We start from the raw sequence: 19,844 nt of genomic DNA on the forward strand, positions 1-19,844 counted from the left end.
TTAACCCCAACAGCCGTGATATTGTTTACCTATTTCTGTCATTGTCTATACCAGCTGCAGCGATACCCTCCATCCATCCCCTGTCTCCACCTTTGGGCTATTCGGTTTCATATATTTATGTAGCAACCAGGGCTTCACAAGTCATTCCATCCCCTGCATACTGCATAGGAATGGCTTGTGGCCCCCAAAGTACCTTTCTTCCAATTTACAGTCCAGGGCCGGCATGGTTGCAGGACTTGTTCATTACCCACAGGGTAACTAGCATTCTACCTTTTCATTCATACCAGCAGGGTTTTTCATTCATACCCGCAAGGTATGTCTTTTATGTAGCGACCGAGTAGCCCCTAATATATTGCCAATGTTATTAATAAATATTTTCATGAATCCTATTGTTTTGTTGTTACTGCTCGAAGTACATGGTAAGTGATAATCGATCTAAAGAAATTAGGGTGGCTACCTAATTGTAGTGCAGTGGGACTTCCTGCAAGTTACAGATTTCGCAGGTGCTTGTTGAACACTTATTCCATTTGGCTGCTACTACAACTGGTAAACAAGGGTTTTTGTACATGTTGGAAGAATTATCGGTTACGCAACAGAGTGAGTGAGTTGGGTTTAATTCCAGTTATATCACAACGTTACGCAACAGAGAGTTTCAGCATGAACATAATATGATAGTGAATATTCATTCTATTGCGTACTTAATACACTTGGTAGACTAAGTTAAACAGTACCGGTATTACAGTACTAAGACTGAATTATTTGTTTTTATGTATTTTGCAAAATTTAACATGACTACAAACATGACAAAATGCAAAAAAGTTTTGTGGATTTTAATTGCAATCATCAAACATACGGTTTTACAAAAAGCTGCATCCCTGCTTAAAATACAATACAATGCAATAGAATACAATATGTGAGCTATTTGTGACAGACTGCATGGTTTCTTATTCAGATCCCAATTTGAAGGGACATAATTAAGAAAATAGATGTGACAAAAAACTCTTTTTTTAATACATAGATTATAACATGTGGAGTTCATCAGATTTGCAAGAAATACATCTTTGAATAACTGTAATTTATACATATTTTAATTACAAGGATCCATAGTGATTCTTTTAATTCCTAGTCAAGTCAAATTAGGTACAGTCATGTATGTTTGGTTTCTCGACAAGTTTCAATTATGGATTTAAATACACAAATAGTAAGCATGGTAAAGATTACAAAAATAGTTTTCAAACATACATTAAGGAAATACATGAGACACTAAAAACAGTTCAATAGGGTTGACATTCAATGAAACCTGTAATTAAATTTTTAATAGGTAAATGTGCCTAAGAGGAGTCCTCATTAACTGCATTATATTCAGAGTTTTCACTCTCTGAATCAGAGAGAGTATCTGTGCTGCTTGCAGCAAGATCTCCTTGTTCTGATGATGAGGAGTCCTCATTATCTGCATCATATCCAGAGTTTTCACTCTGTGAATCAGAGAGTGTATCTGTGCTGCTTGCAGCAAGATCTCCTTGTTCTGATGATGAGGAGTCCTCATTATCTGCATCATATCCAGAGTTTTCACTCTCTGAATCAGAGAGTGTATTTGGACTGCTTGCAGCAAGATCTCCTTGTTCTGATGATGAGGAGTCCTCATTATCTGCATCATATCCAGAGTTTTCACTCTCTGAATCAGAGAGTGTATTTGGACTGCTTGCAGCAAGATCTCCTCAATCTGATGATGAGGAGTCCTCATTATCTGCATCATATCCAGAGTTTTCACTCTCTGAATCAGAGAGTGTATTTGGACTGCTTGCAGCAAGATCTCCTCAATCTGATGATGAGGAGTCCTCATTATCTGCATCATATCCAGAGTTTTCACTCTCTGAATCGGAGAGTGTATCTGTGCTGCTTGCAGCAAGATCTCCTTGTTCTGATGATGAGGAGTCCTCATTATCTGCATCATATCCAGAGTTTTCACTCTCTGAATCAGAGAGTGTATTTGGACTGCTTGCAGCAAGATCTCCTTGTTCTGATGATGAGGAGTCCTCATTCTCTACATCATATCCAGAGTTTTCACTCTCTGAATCAGAGAGTGTATTTGGACTGCTTGCAGCAAGATCTCCTTGTTCTGATGATGAGGAGTCCTCATTATCTGCATCATATCCAGAGTTTTCACTCTCTGAATCAGAGAGTGTATTTGGACTGCTTGCAGCAAGATCTCCTTGTTCTGATGATGAGGAGTCCTCATTATCTGCATCATATCCAGAGTTTTCACTCTCTGAATCAGAGAGTGTATTTGGACTGCTTGCAGCAAAATCTCCTTGTTCTGATGATGAGGAGTCCTCATTATCTGCATCATATCCAGAGTTTTCACTCTCTGAATTAGAGAGTGTATCTGTGCTGCTTGCAGCAAGATCTCCTTGTTCTGATGATGAGGAGTCCTCATTCTCTACATCATATCTAGAGTTTTCACTCTGTGAATCAGAGAGTGTATCTGTGCTGCTTGCAGCAAGATCTCCTTGTTCTGATGATGAGGAGTCCTCATTATCTGCATCATATCCAGAGTTTTCACTCTCTGAATCAGAGAGTGTATTTGGACTGCTTGCAGCAAGATCTCCTTGTTCTGATGATGAGGAGTCCTCATTATCTGCATCATATCCAGAGTTTTCACTCTCTGAATCAGAGAGTGTATTTGGACTGCTTGCAGCAAGATCTCCTTGTTCTGATGATGAGGAGTCCTCATTATCTGCATCATATCCAGAGTTTTCACTCTCTGAATCAGAGAGTGTATTTGGACTGCTTGCAGCAAGATCTCCTTGTTCTGATGATGAGGAGTCCTCATTATCTGCATCATATCCAGAGTTTTCACTCTCTGAATCAGAGAGTGTATTTGGACTGCTTGCAGCAAGATCTCCTTGTTCTGATGATGAGGAGTCCTCATTATCTGCATCATATCCAGAGTTTTCACTCTCTGAATCAGAGAGTGTATTTGGACTGCTTGCAGCAAAATTTCCTTGTTCTGATGATGAGGAGTCCTCATTATCTGCATCATATCCAGAGTTTTCACTCTCTGAATCAGAGAGTGTATTTGGACTGCTTGCAGCAAGATCTCCTTGTTCTGATGATGAGGAGTCCTCATTATCTGCATCATATCCAGAGTTTTCACTCTCTGAATCAGAGAGTGTATTTGGACTGCTTGCAGCAAGATCCCCTTGTTCTGATGATGAGGAGTCCTCATTCTCTACATCATATCCAGAGTTTTCACTCTCTGAATCAGAGAGTGTATTTGGACTGCTTGCAGCAAGATCTCCTTGTTCTGATGATGAGGAGTCCTCATTATCTGCATCATATCCAGAGTTTTCACTCTCTGAATCAGAGAGTGTATTTGGACTGCTTGCAGCAAGATCTCCTTGTTCTGATGATGAGGAGTCCTCATTATCTGCATCATATCCAGAGTTTTCACTCTCTGAATCAGAGAGTGTATTTGGACTGCTTGCAGCAAGATCTCCTTGTTCTGATGATGAGGAGTCCTCATTATCTGCATCATATCCAGAGTTTTCACTCTCTGAATCAGAGAGTGTATTTGGACTGCTTGCAGCAAGATCTCCTTGTTCTGATGATGAGGAGTCCTCATTATCTGCATCATATCCAGAGTTTTCACTCTCTGAATCAGAGAGTGTATTTGGACTGCTTGCAGCAAGATCTCCTTGTTCTGATGATGAGGAGTCCTCATTATCTGCATCATATCCAGAGTTTTCACTCTCTGAATCAGAGAGTGTATTTGGACTGCTTGCAGCAAGATCTCCTTGTTCTGATGATGAGGAGTCCTCATTATCTGCATCATATCCAGAGTTTTCACTCTCTGAATCAGAGAGTGTATTTGGACTGCTTGCAGCAAGATCTCCTTGTTCTGATGATGAGGAGTCCTCATTATCTGCATCATATCCAGAGTTTTCACTCTCTGAATCAGAGAGTGTATTTGGACTGCTTGCAGCAAGATCTCCTTGTTCTGATGATGAGGAGTCCTCATTATCTGCATCATATCCAGAGTTTTCACTCTCTGAATCAGAGAGTGTATCTGTGCTGCTTGCAGCAAGATTTCCTTGTTCTGATGATGAGGAGTCCTCATTATCTGCATCATATCCAGAGTTTTCACTCTCTGAATCAGAGAGTGTATTTGGACTGCTTGCAGCAAAATCTCCTTGTTCTGATGATGAGGAGTCCTCATTATCTGCATCATATCCAGAGTTTTCACTCTCTGAATTAGAGAGTGTATCTGTGCTGCTTGCAGCAAGATCTCCTTGTTCTGATGATGAGGAGTCCTCATTCTCTACATCATATCTAGAGTTTTCACTCTGTGAATCAGAGAGTGTATCTGTGCTGCTTGCAGCAAGATCTCCTTGTTCTGATGATGAGGAGTCCTCATTATCTGCATCATATCCAGAGTTTTCACTCTCTGAATCAGAGAGTGTATTTGGACTGCTTGCAGCAAGATCTCCTTGTTCTGATGATGAGGAGTCCTCATTATCTGCATCATATCCAGAGTTTTCACTCTCTGAATCAGAGAGTGTATTTGGACTGCTTGCAGCAAGATCTCCTTGTTCTGATGATGAGGAGTCCTCATTATCTGCATCATATCCAGAGTTTTCACTCTCTGAATCAGAGAGTGTATTTGGACTGCTTGCAGCAAGATCTCCTTGTTCTGATGATGAGGAGTCTTCATTATCTGCATCATATCCAGAGTTTTCACTCTCTGAATCAGAGAGTGTATTTGGACTGCTTGCAGCAAGATCTCCTTGTTCTGATGATGAGGAGTCCTCATTATCTGCATCATATCCAGAGTTTTCACTCTCTGAATCAGAGAGTGTATTTGGACTGCTTGCAGCAAGATCTCCTTGTTCTGATGATGAGGAGTCCTCATTATCTGCATCATATCCAGAGTTTTCACTCTCTGAATCAGAGAGTGTATTTGGACTGCTTGCAGCAAAATTTCCTTGTTCTGATGATGAGGAGTCCTCATTATCTGCATCATATCCAGAGTTTTCACTCTCTGAATCAGAGAGTGTATTTGGACTGCTTGCAGCAAGATCTCCTTGTTCTGATGATGAGGAGTCCTCATTATCTGCATCATATCCAGAGTTTTCACTCTCTGAATCAGAGAGTGTATTTGGACTGCTTGCAGCAAGATCCCCTTGTTCTGATGATGAGGAGTCCTCATTCTCTACATCATATCCTGAGTTTTCACTCTCTGAATCAGAGAGTGTATTTGGACTGCTTGCAGCAAGATCTCCTTGTTCTGATGATGAGGAGTCCTCATTATCTGCATCATATCCAGAGTTTTCACTCTCTGAATCAGAGAGTGTATTTGGACTGCTTGCAGCAAGATCTCCTTGTTCTGATGATGAGGAGTCCTCATTATCTGCATCATATCCAGAGTTTTCACTCTCTGAATCAGAGAGTGTATTTGGACTGCTTGCAGCAAGATCTCCTTGTTCTGATGATGAGGAGTCCTCATTCTCTACATCATATCCAGAGTTTTCACTCTCTGAATCAGAGAGTGTATTTGGACTGCTTGCAGCAAGATCTCCTTGTTCTGATGATGAGGAGTCCTCATTATCTGCATCATATCCAGAGTTTTCACTCTCTGAATCAGAGAGTGTATTTGGACTGCTTGCAGCAAGATCTCCTTGTTCTGATGATGAGGAGTCCTCATTATCTGCATCATATCCAGAGTTTTCACTCTCTGAATCAGAGAGTGTATTTGGACTGCTTGCAGCAAGATCTCCTTGTTCTGATGATGAGGAGTCCTCATTATCTGCATCATATCCAGAGTTTTCACTCTCTGAATCAGAGAGTGTATTTGGACTGCTTGCAGCAAGATCTCCTTGTTCTGATGATGAGGAGTCCTCATTATCTGCATCATATCCAGAGTTTTCACTCTCTGAATCAGAGAGTGTATCTGTGCTGCTTGCAGCAAGATTTCCTTGTTCTGATGATGAGGAGTCCTCATTCTCTACATGACATTTAGAGTTTTCACTATCTACTTCCGAGAGAGGTTTTGTCCTCCCTGCATCATCAAGGCATTGAAGGTTTGGGCTTTCTTGGTTGCGTTTAGGTTTTTGGTCTTTGCATTCTGCATCAGATGGGAAATGCTGATTATTTTGGCCTCTTTGTAAGGTACCCATTGTTGACTGACTTTTGGATGATTCTTCCTCCTCAATCTGTTTAGAGTTGGAGTAACCTGGTGAGGATATTTCATTATCATGAAGTGAATTCAGGTTGCTGTCTTTGTTCAATGACACCTCAGGGCTTGCTGTCTCTGCCACTGCTTCTTTTCCTGCCTGGGTTTCTGTGTCATCTGATCCTCCAGGGTTTGTTAGAAATCCTCCAGAGGCTACAATCTGGGTTACGCTTCTTTGGGTGCCCTGTGGGGTAGTTGAGCCTGACATGCTTGTTGCCAAGAGCCCTTTGTGAGATGTTTGGTCAGACTGACCACTTTGGATGAAGATTGTCTCATCCATTCTGAAAGCAGATGACATTCTGTGTAAGATTTAGGTCTTCCTGATAATTTATTAATGATGTTGTTTATGTATATGGTATAGAAACTCATTGGGGATTCTAGGGCAGAATGTGTTCCCAGTGCCCCATGTTTGTTGTAAGATCCAACTAGGATCCACTGGTAACATCATTGCACCTGGATGAATGTGTGCCATTAGGCTCGGACAACATGCCTGGCCCACACTATACAGCAACATAACACATCATTCACTTGTTTGGATTCTGGATAAGAATTCAGAGGTACCCAGCAACATATGCTTTTAGTTAGAAGTGTCTAAATGAATTGAGTACTAAACTTGGTGACTTGCTATTGTCAATCACTGCTTAATGCTGTTGAGCAAGTAGCCACTTATTACATTTAAATGTATTAAAGGCAATTTAAAAATATATGAACCAACAAAAAATTGATAGCTAAAATATTCATGTTCAAGTCTCACAGCTCAGTTGACGAAATTAGGGCAACTTACGTCTTGTTAATGCTTCCTCTGTGAAGATATTTATTGGATAAAAAATATTGTAGCATAATCAAGGCTCAAGAAATTAGATTTTAACTTAGTAGTTCCAGAGTAGGGCTTGTTTAATGACAGAATATACAAATGAGGTTGTCTATTTACCTTTGATTATGTTCTTGCCAGTTCTCTGAATCAGAGAGTGTATTTGGACTGCTTGCAGCAAGATCTCCTTGTTCTGATGATGAGGAGTCCTCATTCTCTACATCATATCCAGAGTTTTCACTCTCTGAATCAGAGAGTGTATTTGGACTGCTTGCAGCAAGATCTCCTTGTTCTGATGATGAGGAGTCCTCATTCTCTACATCATATCCAGAGTTTTCACTCTCTGAATCAGAGAGTGTATTTGGACTGCTTGCAGCAAGATCTCCTTGTTCTGATGATGAGGAGTGCTCATTCTCTACATCATATCCAGAGTTTTCACTCTCTGAATCAGAGAGTGTATTTGGACTGCTTGCAGCAAGATCTCCTTGTTCTGATGATGAGGAGTCCTCATTCTCTACATCATATCCAGAGTTTTCACTCTCTGAATCAGAGAGTGTATTTGGACTGCTTGCAGCAAGATCTCCTTGTTCTGATGATGAGGAGTCCTCATTCTCTGCATCATATCCAGAGTTTTCACTCTCTGAATCAGAGAGTGTATCTGTGCTGCTTGCAGCAAGATTTCCTTGTTCTGATGATGAGGAGTCCTCATTCTCTACATGACATTTAGAGTTTTCACTAACTACTTCCGAGAGAGGTTTTGTCCTCCCTGCATCATCAAGGCATTGAAGGTTTGGGCTTTCTTGGTTGCGTTTAGGTTTTTGGTCTTTGCATTCTGCATCAGATGGGAAATGCTGATTATTTTGGCCTCTTTGTGAGGTATCCATTGTTGACTGACTTTTGGATGATTCTTCCTCCTCAATCTGTTTAGAGTTGGAGTAACCTGGTGAGGATATTTCATTATCATGAAGTGAATTCAGGTTGCTGTCTTTGTTCAATGACACCTCAGGGCTTGCTGTCTCTGCCACTGCTTCTTTTCCTGCCTGGGTTTCTGTGTCATCTGATCCTCCAGGGTTTGTTAGAAATCCTCCAGAGGCTACAATCTGGGTTACGCTTCTTTGGGTGCCCTGTGGGGTAGTTGAGCCTGACATGCTTGTTGCCAAGAGCCCTTTGTGAGATGTTTGGTCAGACTGACCACTTTGGATGAAGATTGTCTCATCCATTCTGAAAGCAGATGACATTCTGTGTAAGATTTAGGTCTTCCTGATAATTTATTAATGATGTTGTTTATGTATATGGTATAGAAACTCATTGGGGATTCTAGGGCAGAATGTGTTCCCAGTGCCCCATGTTTGTTGTAAGATCCAACTAGGATCCACTGGTAACATCATTGCACCTGGATGAATGTGTGCCATTAGGCTCGGACAACATGCCTGGCCCACACTATACAGCAACATAACACATCATTCACTTGTTTGGATTCTGGATAAGAATTCAGAGGTACCCAGCAACATATGCTTTTAGTTAGAAGTGTCTAAATGAATTGAGTACTAAACTTGGTGACTTGCTATTGTCAATCACTGCTTAATGCTGTTGAGCAAGTAGCCACTTATTACATTTAAATGTATTAAAGGCAATTTAAAAATATATGAACCAACAAAAAATTGATAGCTAAAATATTCATGTTCAAGTCTCACAGCTCAGTTGACGAAATTAGGGCAACTTACGTCTTGTTAATGCTTCCTCTGTGAAGATATTTATTGGATAAAAAATATTGTAGCATAATCAAGGCTCAAGAAATTAGATTTTAACTTAGTAGTTCCAGAGTAGGGCTTGTTTAATGACAGAATATACAAATGAGGTTGTCTATTTACCTTTGATTTTGTTCTTGCCAGTTTTCCTTGACTTGATCAATACACTTGACTTGTGCTGGTATCTGTCTACTGTCTAGCACAATTTATTTCTTCTATTTATGGATTAGACCAACTGGAGCCAAAGTTCACAACCTAAAAAAGAAATAATGATCGCTTGTGTGAGTTTTACATGCCTGTCCAATCAATCTTTGAAATATAAAATATGCAACTAAGAATATCAAACAAAAGGTATTTTTACAAGGTAGCTTTTTAGCAAATAATTGTTCAAATGTATTGTAAATTTAGCCTCTGGTCACCACAAATACCCAATACAAGAACACAACCTAGTCTGGTCACCACAAATACCTTTATACAAGAACACAACCAACTCTGGCCACCACAAATGCCTAAGACAAGAACACAGCCTAGTCTGGCCACCACAAATACCCAATACAAGAACACAACCTAGTCTGGTCACCACAAATACCTTTATACAAGAACACAACCAACTCTGGCCACCACAAATACCCAATACAAGAACACAGCCTAGTCTGGCTGCCACAAATACCCGATACAAGAACACAGCCTAGTCTGGTCACCACAAATACCCAATACAAGAACACAACCTAGTCTGGTCACCACAAATACCTTTATACAAGAACACAACCAACTCTGGCCACCACAAATACCCAATACAAGAACACAGCCTAGTCTGGCCACCACAAATACCCAATTCAAGAACACAGCCTAGTCTGGCCACCACAAATACCCAATACAAGAACACAGCCTAGTCTGGCCACCACAAATACCCAATACAAGAACACAGCCTAGTCTGGCCACCACAAATACCCAATACAAGAACACAGCCTAGTCTGGCCACCACAAATACCCAATACAAGAACACTGCCTACTGTGGACATCACAAATACCCAATACAAGAACACAGCCTAGTCTGGCCACCACAAATACACAATACAAGAACACAGCCTACTCTGGCCACTACAAATACACAATACAAGAACACAGCCTAGTCTGGCCACCACAAATACCCAATACAAGAACACTGCCTACTGTGGACATCACAAATACCAAATACAAGAACACAACCTACTCTGGTCACCACAAATACCCAATACAAGAACACAGCCTAGTCTGGCCACCACAAATACCCAATACAAGAACACTGCCTACTGTGGACATCACAAATACCAAATACACAGCCGAGTCTGGCCACCACAAATACCCAATACAAGAACACTGCCTACTGTGGACATCACAAATACCCAATACAAGAACACAGCCTAGTCTGGCCACCACAAATACCCAATACAAGAACACTGCCTACTGTGGACATCACAAATACCCAATACAAGAACACAGCCGAGTCTGGCCACCACAAATACCCAATACAAGAACACAGCCTAGTCTGGCCACCACAAATACCCGATACAAGAACACAGCCTAGTCTGGCCACCACAAATACCCAATACAAGAACACAGCCTAGTCTGGCCACCACAAATACCCAATACAAGAATACAGCCTACTCTGGTCACCACAAATACCCAATACAAGAATACAGCCTACTGTGGACATCACAAATACCAAATACAAGAACACAACCTACTCTGGTCACCACAAATACCCAATACAAGAATACAGCCTACTCTGGTCACCACAAATACCCAATACAAGAATACAGCCTACTCTGGTCACCACAAATACCCAATACAAGAATACAGCCTACTCTAGTCACCACAAATACCCAATACAAGAACACAACCTACTCTGGTCACCACTAATACCAAATAGTAGAACTCATACTAGTCTGGCCACCACAAATACCCAATACAAGAACACAGCCTACTCTGGCCACCACAAATACCCAATACAAGAACACAACCTGAATTAAGTTCTAAACTTGGTGACTTGCTATTGTCAATCACTGCTTAATGCCGTTGAGCAAGTAGCAACTTATTACATTTAAATGTATTAAAGGCAATTTAAAAATATATGAACCAACAAAAAATTGATAGCTAAAATATTCATGTTCAAGTCTCACAGCTCAGTTGACGAAATTAGGGCAACTTACGTCTTGTTAATGCTTCCTCTGTGAAGATATTTATTGGATAAAAAATATTGTAGCATAATCAAGGCTCAAGAAATTAGATTTTAACTTAGTAGTTCCAGAGCAGAGCTTGTTTAATGACAGAATATACAAATGAGGTTGTCTATTTACCTTTGATTATGTTCTTGCCAGTTTTCCTTGACTTGATAAATACACTTGACTTGTGCTGGTATCCGTCTACTGTCTAGCACAATTTATTTCTTCTATTTATGGATTAGACCAACTGGAGCCAAAGTTCACAACCTAAAAAAGAAATAATGATCGCTTGTGTGAGTTTTACATGCCTGTCCAATCAATCTTTGAAATATAAAATATGCAACTAAGAATATCAAACAAAAGGTATTTTTACAAGGTAGCTTTTTAGCAAATAATTGTTCAAATGTATTGTAAATTTAGCCTCTGGTCACCACAAATACCCTATACAAGAACACAACCTAGTCTGGTCACCACAAATACCTTTATACAAGAACACAACCAACTCTGGCCACCACAAATGCCTAAGACAAGAACACAGCCTAGTCTGGCCACCACAAATACCCAATACATGAACACAACCAACTCTGGTCACCACAAATACCCAATACAAGAACACAGCCTAGTCTGGCTGCCACAAATACCCAATACAAGAACACAGCCTTGTCTGGCCACCACAAATACCTAAGCCAAGAACACAGCCTTCTCTGGCCTCCGCAAATACCCAATACAAGAACACAACCAACTCTGGCCACCACAAATGCCTAAGACAAGAACACAGCCTAGTCTGGCCACCACACGTTATACTAAGACAAGAACACAGCCTAGTCTGGCCACCACACGTTATACTAAGACAAGAACACAGCCTAGTCTGGTCACCACAAATACCCAATACGAGAACACAGCCTAGTCTGGTCACCACAAATACCCAATACGAGAACACAGCCTAGTCTCGTCACCACAAATACCTAAGACAAGAACACAACCTAGTCTGGTCACCACAAATACCTAAGACAATAACACAGCCTAGTCTGGTCACCACAAATACCCAATACAAGAACACAGCCTAGTCTGGCTACCACAAATACCCAATACAAGAACACAGCCTCGTCTGGCCACCACAAATACCCAATACAAGAACACAGCCTAGTCTGGCCACCACAAATACCCAATACAAGAACACAGCCTAGTCTGATCACCACAAATACCCGATACAAGAACACAGCCTAGTCTGGTCACCACAAATACCCAATACAAGAACACAGCCTAGTCTGGTCACCACAAATACCCAATACAAGAACACAGCCTAGTCTGATCACCACAAATACCCGATACAAGAACACAGCCTAGTCTGGTCACCACAAATACCCAATACAAGAACACAGCCTAGTCTGGCCACCACAAATACCCAATACAAGAACACAGCCTAGTCTGGCCACCACAAATACCCAATACAAGAATACAGCCTAGTCTGGCCACCACAAATACCCAATACAAGAACACAGCCTAGTCTGGCCGCCACAAATACCTATGACAAGAACACAGCCTAGTCTGGCCACCACAAATACCTAAGACAAGAACACAGGCTAGTCTGGCTGCCACAAATACCTAAGACAAGAACACAGCCTAGTCTGGCCACCACAAATACCCAATACAAGAACACAGGCTAGTCTGGCCACCACAAATACCCAATACAAGAACACAGCCTACTGTGGACATCACAAATACCCAATACAAGAACACAGCCTAGTCTGGTCACCACAAATACCTAATACAAGAACACTGCCTACTGTGGACATCACAAATACCCGATACAAGAACACAGCCTAGTCTGGCCACTACAAATACACAATACAAGAACACAACCTAGTCTGGCCACCACAAATACCTAATACAAGAACACTGCCTACTGTGGACATCACAAATACCCGATACAAGAACACAGCCTAGTCTGGCCACTACAAATACACAATACAAGAACACAGCCTAGTCTGGCCACCACAAATACCCAATACAAGAACACTGCCTACTGTGGACATCACAAATACCAAATACAAGAACACAGCCTAGTCTGGCCACCACAAAAAACCCAATACAAGAACACTGCCTACTGTGGACATCACAAATACCAAATACAAGAACACAGCCTAGTCTGGTCGCCACAAATACCCAATACAAGAACACAACCTTGTCTGGCCACCACAAATACCTAAGTCAAGAACACAGCCTTCTCTGGCCTCCACAAATACCCAATACAAGAACACAACCAACTCTGGCCACCACAAATGCCTAAGACAAGAACACAGCCTAGTCTGGCCACCACAAATACCCAATACGAGAACACAGCCTAGTCTCGTCACCACAAATACCTAAGACAAGAACACAACCTAGTCTGGTCACCACAAATACCTAAGACAAGAACACAGCCTAGTCTGGTCACCACAAATACCCAATACAAGAATGCAGCCTACTCTGGTGACCACAAACCAATACAAGAACACAGCCTGGCCTGGCCGCCACAAATACCCAATACAAAAACACAGCCTAGTCTGGTCACCACAAATACCCAATACAAGAACGCAGCCTACTCTGGTGACCACAAACACTCTAAGACAAGAACACAGCCTAGTCTGGTCACCACAAATACCCAATACAAGAACGCAGCCTACTCTGGTGACCACAAACACTCTAAGACAAGAACACAGCCTAGTCTGGTCACCACAAATACACAATACAAGAACACAGCCTAGTCTGGTCACCACAAATACACAATACAAGAACACAGCCTAGTCTGGTCACCACAAATACACAATACAAGAACACAGCCTAGTCTGGTCACCACAAATACACAATACAAGAACACAGCCTGGCCTGGTCACTACAAATACACAATACAAGAACACAGCCTAGTCTGGCCACCACAAATACCCAATACAAGAACACTGCCTACTGTGGACATCACAAATACCAAATACAAGAACACAACCTACTCTGGTCACCACAAATACCCAATACAAGAACACAGCCTAGTCTGGCCACCACAAATACCAAATACAAGAACACAGCCTACTCTGGCCACCACAAATACCAAATACAAGAACACAACCTACTCTGGTCACCACAAATACCCAATACAAGAACACAGCCTAGTCTGGCCACCACAAATACCCAATACAAGAACACTGCCTACTGTGGACATCACAAATACCAAATACACAGCCGAGTCTGGCCACCACAAATACCCAATACAAGAACACTGCCTACTGTGGACATCACAAATACCCAATACAAGAACACAGCCTAGTCTGGCCACCACAAATACCCAATACAAGAACACTGCCTACTGTGGACATCACAAATACCCAATACAAGAACACAGCCGAGTCTGGCCACCACAAATACCCAATACAAGAACACAGCCTAGTCTGGCCACCACAAATACCCGATACAAGAACACAGCCTAGTCTGGCCACCACAAATACCCAATACAAGAACACAGCCTAGTCTGGCCACCACAAATACCCAATACAAGAATACAGCCTACTCTGGTCACCACAAATACCCAATACAAGAATACAGCCTACTGTGGACATCACAAATACCAAATACAAGAACACAACCTACTCTGGTCACCACAAATACCCAATACAAGAATACAGCCTACTCTGGTCACCACAAATACCCAATACAAGAATACAGCCTACTCTGGTCACCACAAATACCCAATACAAGAATACAGCCTACTCTAGTCACCACAAATACCCAATACAAGAACACAACCTACTCTGGTCACCACTAATACCAAATAGTAGAACTCATACTAGTCTGGCCACCACAAATACCCAATACAAGAACACAGCCTACTCTGGCCACCACAAATACCCAATACAAGAACACAACCTGAATTAAGTTCTAAACTTGGTGACTTGCTATTGTCAATCACTGCTTAATGCCGTTGAGCAAGTAGCAACTTATTACATTTAAATGTATTAAAGGCAATTTAAAAATATATGAACCAACAAAAAATTGATAGCTAAAATATTCATGTTCAAGTCTCACAGCTCAGTTGACGAAATTAGGGCAACTTACGTCTTGTTAATGCTTCCTCTGTGAAGATATTTATTGGATAAAAAATATTGTAGCATAATCAAGGCTCAAGAAATTAGATTTTAACTTAGTAGTTCCAGAGCAGAGCTTGTTTAATGACAGAATATACAAATGAGGTTGTCTATTTACCTTTGATTATGTTCTTGCCAGTTTTCCTTGACTTGATAAATACACTTGACTTGTGCTGGTATCCGTCTACTGTCTAGCACAATTTATTTCTTCTATTTATGGATTAGACCAACTGGAGCCAAAGTTCACAACCTAAAAAAGAAATAATGATCGCTTGTGTGAGTTTTACATGCCTGTCCAATCAATCTTTGAAATATAAAATATGCAACTAAGAATATCAAACAAAAGGTATTTTTACAAGGTAGCTTTTTAGCAAATAATTGTTCAAATGTATTGTAAATTTAGCCTCTGGTCACCACAAATACCCTATACAAGAACACAACCTAGTCTGGTCACCACAAATACCTTTATACAAGAACACAACCAACTCTGGCCACCACAAATGCCTAAGACAAGAACACAGCCTAGTCTGGCCACCACAAATACCCAATACATGAACACAACCAACTCTGGTCACCACAAATACCCAATACAAGAACACAGCCTAGTCTGGCTGCCACAAATACCCAATACAAGAACACAGCCTTGTCTGGCCACCACAAATACCTAAGCCAAGAACACAGCCTTCTCTGGCCTCCGCAAATACCCAATACAAGAACACAACCAACTCTGGCCACCACAAATGCCTAAGACAAGAACACAGCCTAGTCTGGCCACCACACGTTATACTAAGACAAGAACACAGCCTAGTCTGGCCACCACACGTTATACTAAGACAAGAACACAGCCTAGTCTGGTCACCACAAATACCCAATACGAGAACACAGCCTAGTCTGGTCACCACAAATACCCAATACGAGAACACAGCCTAGTCTCGTCACCACAAATACCTAAGACAAGAACACAACCTAGTCTGGTCACCACAAATACCTAAGACAATAACACAGCCTAGTCTGGTCACCACAAATACCCAATACAAGAACACAGCCTAGTCTGGCTACCACAAATACCCAATACAAGAACACAGCCTCGTCTGGCCACCACAAATACCCAATACAAGAACACAGCCTAGTCTGGCCACCACAAATACCCAATACAAGAACACAGCCTAGTCTGATCACCACAAATACCCGATACAAGAACACAGCCTAGTCTGGTCACCACAAATACCCAATACAAGAACACAGCCTAGTCTGGTCACCACAAATACCCAATACAAGAACACAGCCTAGTCTGATCACCACAAATACCCGATACAAGAACACAGCCTAGTCTGGTCACCACAAATACCCAATACAAGAACACAGCCTAGTCTGGCCACCACAAATACCCAATACAAGAACACAGCCTAGTCTGGCCACCACAAATACCCAATACAAGAATACAGCCTAGTCTGGCCACCACAAATACCCAATACAAGAACACAGCCTAGTCTGGCCGCCACAAATACCTATGACAAGAACACAGCCTAGTCTGGCCACCACAAATACCTAAGACAAGAACACAGGCTAGTCTGGCTGCCACAAATACCTAAGACAAGAACACAGCCTAGTCTGGCCACCACAAATACCCAATACAAGAACACAGGCTAGTCTGGCCACCACAAATACCCAATACAAGAACACAGCCTACTGTGGACATCACAAATACCCAATACAAGAACACAGCCTAGTCTGGTCACCACAAATACCTAATACAAGAACACTGCCTACTGTGGACATCACAAATACCCGATACAAGAACACAGCCTAGTCTGGCCACTACAAATACACAATACAAGAACACAACCTAGTCTGGCCACCACAAATACCTAATACAAGAACACTGCCTACTGTGGACATCACAAATACCCGATACAAGAACACAGCCTAGTCTGGCCACTACAAATACACAATACAAGAACACAGCCTAGTCTGGCCACCACAAATACCCAATACAAGAACACTGCCTACTGTGGACATCACAAATACCAAATACAAGAACACAGCCTAGTCTGGCCACCACAAAAAACCCAATACAAGAACACTGCCTACTGTGGACATCACAAATACCAAATACAAGAACACAGCCTAGTCTGGTCGCCACAAATACCCAATACAAGAACACAACCTTGTCTGGCCACCACAAATACCTAAGTCAAGAACACAGCCTTCTCTGGCCTCCACAAATACCCAATACAAGAACACAACCAACTCTGGCCACCACAAATGCCTAAGACAAGAACACAGCCTAGTCTGGCCACCACAAATACCCAATACGAGAACACAGCCTAGTCTCGTCACCACAAATACCTAAGACAAGAACACAACCTAGTCTGGTCACCACAAATACCTAAGACAAGAACACAGCCTAGTCTGGTCACCACAAATACCCAATACAAGAATGCAGCCTACTCTGGTGACCACAAACCAATACAAGAACACAGCCTGGCCTGGCCGCCACAAATACCCAATACAAAAACACAGCCTAGTCTGGTCACCACAAATACCCAATACAAGAACGCAGCCTACTCTGGTGACCACAAACACTCTAAGACAAGAACACAGCCTAGTCTGGTCACCACAAATACCCAATACAAGAACGCAGCCTACTCTGGTGACCACAAACACTCTAAGACAAGAACACAGCCTAGTCTGGTCACCACAAATACACAATACAAGAACACAGCCTAGTCTGGTCACCACAAATACACAATACAAGAACACAGCCTAGTCTGGTCACCACAAATACACAATACAAGAACACAGCCTAGTCTGGTCACCACAAATACACAATACAAGAACACAGCCTGGCCTGGTCACTACAAATACACAATACAAGAACACAGCCTAGTCTGGCCACCACAAATACCCAATACAAGAACACTGCCTACTGTGGACATCACAAATACCAAATACAAGAACACAACCTACTCTGGTCACCACAAATACCCAATACAAGAACACAGCCTAGTCTGGCCACCACAAATACCAAATACAAGAACACAGCCTACTCTGGCCACCACAAATACACAATACAAGAACACAGCCTACTGTGGACATCACAAATACCCAATACAAGAACACAGGCTAGTCTGGTCACCACAAATACACAATACAAGAACACAGCCTAGTCTGGCCACCACAAGCACCCAATACAAGAACGCAGCCTAGTCTGGCCGCCACAAATACCTAAGACAAGAACACAGCCTAGTCGGGCCGCCACAAATACCCAATACGAGAACGCAGCCTAGTCGGGCCGCCACAAATACCCAATACAAGAACGCAGCCTAGTCTGGCCACCACAATTACCCAATACAAGAACACAGCCTACTCTGGCCACCACAAATACCCAATACAAGAACACAGCCTAGTCGGGCCGCCACAAATACCTAAGACAAGAACGCAGCCTAGTCTGGTCACCACAAATACCTAAGACAAGAACACAACTTACTATGACTGAAGTAAATGATTACCAGTTACTGCTAACAAATTCTACACTTTAGAGAAGTGGTAGTTATTTTGTCCCACTAAACCAACCCACTGAAACAACTTTATACTGAATGCATGTTTATTGACACTCTTGACTATTGACAAGAGATTGACAGAAATAAAATATTAACATTCTGCATTTAAAAGATAGTAAACAGTATTATTTTCCAATAAGCCAATGTACCAAAACAAATTCATAAAACATATTATCTGCATTTATGGTTACATATTATAATTTTTACCTAAATATTCGTCAGCAAAACGATGTAAACAATTAGGTTAAAAAGGGGGGCCTAACAAAGAATGCTTTCCAAATCAGACTTAAATTTATTTTTTAAGTGATAACAAGTGTTATAATGACAGATTCCACTGTTACCTGATGCATTCCAGTCATTTCCTGACAATACCGGTACTCAAGAGTTACACTAAATATGTACATATGTAAGGTAATCTGACCCAGTTATTTTATGGCCGTGCAGATGTAACGGTGGTTAAATGCCTTGAAATGTTAGCGTTTCCATATTAATTTTAACACATCAATAAATATGAAAATTGACATTACATTCGACACACAATACTCACAAAGAAGCAGCCATTGATGTACAGAAATGACTTTGAGGTGAGCTGTGCAGGAAGTGATTTATGTTACTACTAGCCTCGATCTAAAGTTGTGTATTCATGTGAATCTATGTTTGCACGTAAAATGAAATTCTATTCAAGGAGACTATATCAACTTACAACAGGCACTGTCAGTTCAAGTTGTGTTCTGCTTGACCTCCACCACACAAATACAAATTACAAATGTCGCACACAACTGCAAAGAGCAATGGCTTCTACCGTACATCCGGTAGATATCACGTGTTTAAGGTTAAAAACTTGGATCAGAAATTATACGAATAAAGATCATGCATATAATTAGCAGGCACAATAGTGTGTCCCACTGTCATCAAGGATTGCTAGAATATCCTCTTGATCTTATACATGATATCCTATTGAACTCCTTATCAATATGTCAAGTTTGCCTGGGTGTGCTCCAGTGCTGCACGCACATTCCTATGAGGCCACCTACACAACCATGTAATCGATTTTTCGAAAGGACTTCATCTTATTTATTAAAATGACAAACATGAGATTATTAGACAAATGCTTGCAGCTGTTAAATTGATTTAAGTAATACTTGGAGAGTCATCTATGAAATATTTATGC

General features: G+C 41.4%; 2 protein-coding genes across 7 annotated transcripts in view; one reads left to right on the forward strand and one right to left on the reverse strand.

The window, feature by feature from the left end:
- LOC124146087 (ral GTPase-activating protein subunit beta-like) overlaps positions 1–19,844 on the forward strand; it is an 82,390-nt gene that overhangs the window by 10,373 nt on the left and 52,173 nt on the right. The window lies entirely within an intron of this gene.
- On the reverse strand, positions 817–19,530 carry LOC124146105 (uncharacterized protein DDB_G0290685-like). Of its 3 annotated transcripts, none has more exons than XM_048402854.1 (6): positions 19,377–19,530; positions 15,229–15,360; positions 11,131–11,262; positions 8,915–9,046; positions 7,164–8,264; positions 817–6,513 (listed from the first exon to the last, which is right to left on the reverse strand). In XM_048402854.1, exons 5-6 carry the CDS (start codon positions 8,261–8,263, stop codon positions 1,818–1,820), a joined length of 5,796 nt encoding a protein of 1,931 aa, XP_048258811.1. In that variant the 5' UTR covers position 8,264; positions 8,915–9,046; positions 11,131–11,262; positions 15,229–15,360; positions 19,377–19,530; the 3' UTR covers positions 817–1,817. The 3 variants fall into 3 exon arrangements, with proteins under 3 accessions (XP_048258811.1, XP_048258813.1, XP_048258812.1); XM_048402856.1 differs by lacking the exon at positions 19,377–19,530 and adding an exon at positions 19,221–19,305; XM_048402855.1 differs by lacking the exon at positions 8,915–9,046.

This window comes from Haliotis rufescens, unplaced genomic scaffold (genome assembly GCF_023055435.1).
Source record: "Haliotis rufescens isolate VD_foot unplaced genomic scaffold, xgHalRufe1.0.p SCAF_3, whole genome shotgun sequence".
NCBI classification, from domain to species: Eukaryota; Metazoa; Mollusca; class Gastropoda; order Lepetellida; family Haliotidae; genus Haliotis; species Haliotis rufescens.

What these genes read in the sequence shown, in the direction of transcription:
- LOC124146105 (XM_048402855.1), bottom strand. Translation starts at nt 8,263, where the DNA reads ATGGATGAGACAATCTTCATCCAAAGTGGTCAGTCTGACCAAACATCT. An exon ending in TGGCAAGAACATAATCAAAG is followed by an intron (nt 6,514 to 7,163) that starts GTAAATAGACAA and finishes ATCTGCTTTCAG; the next exon opens with AATGGATGAGACAATCTTCA.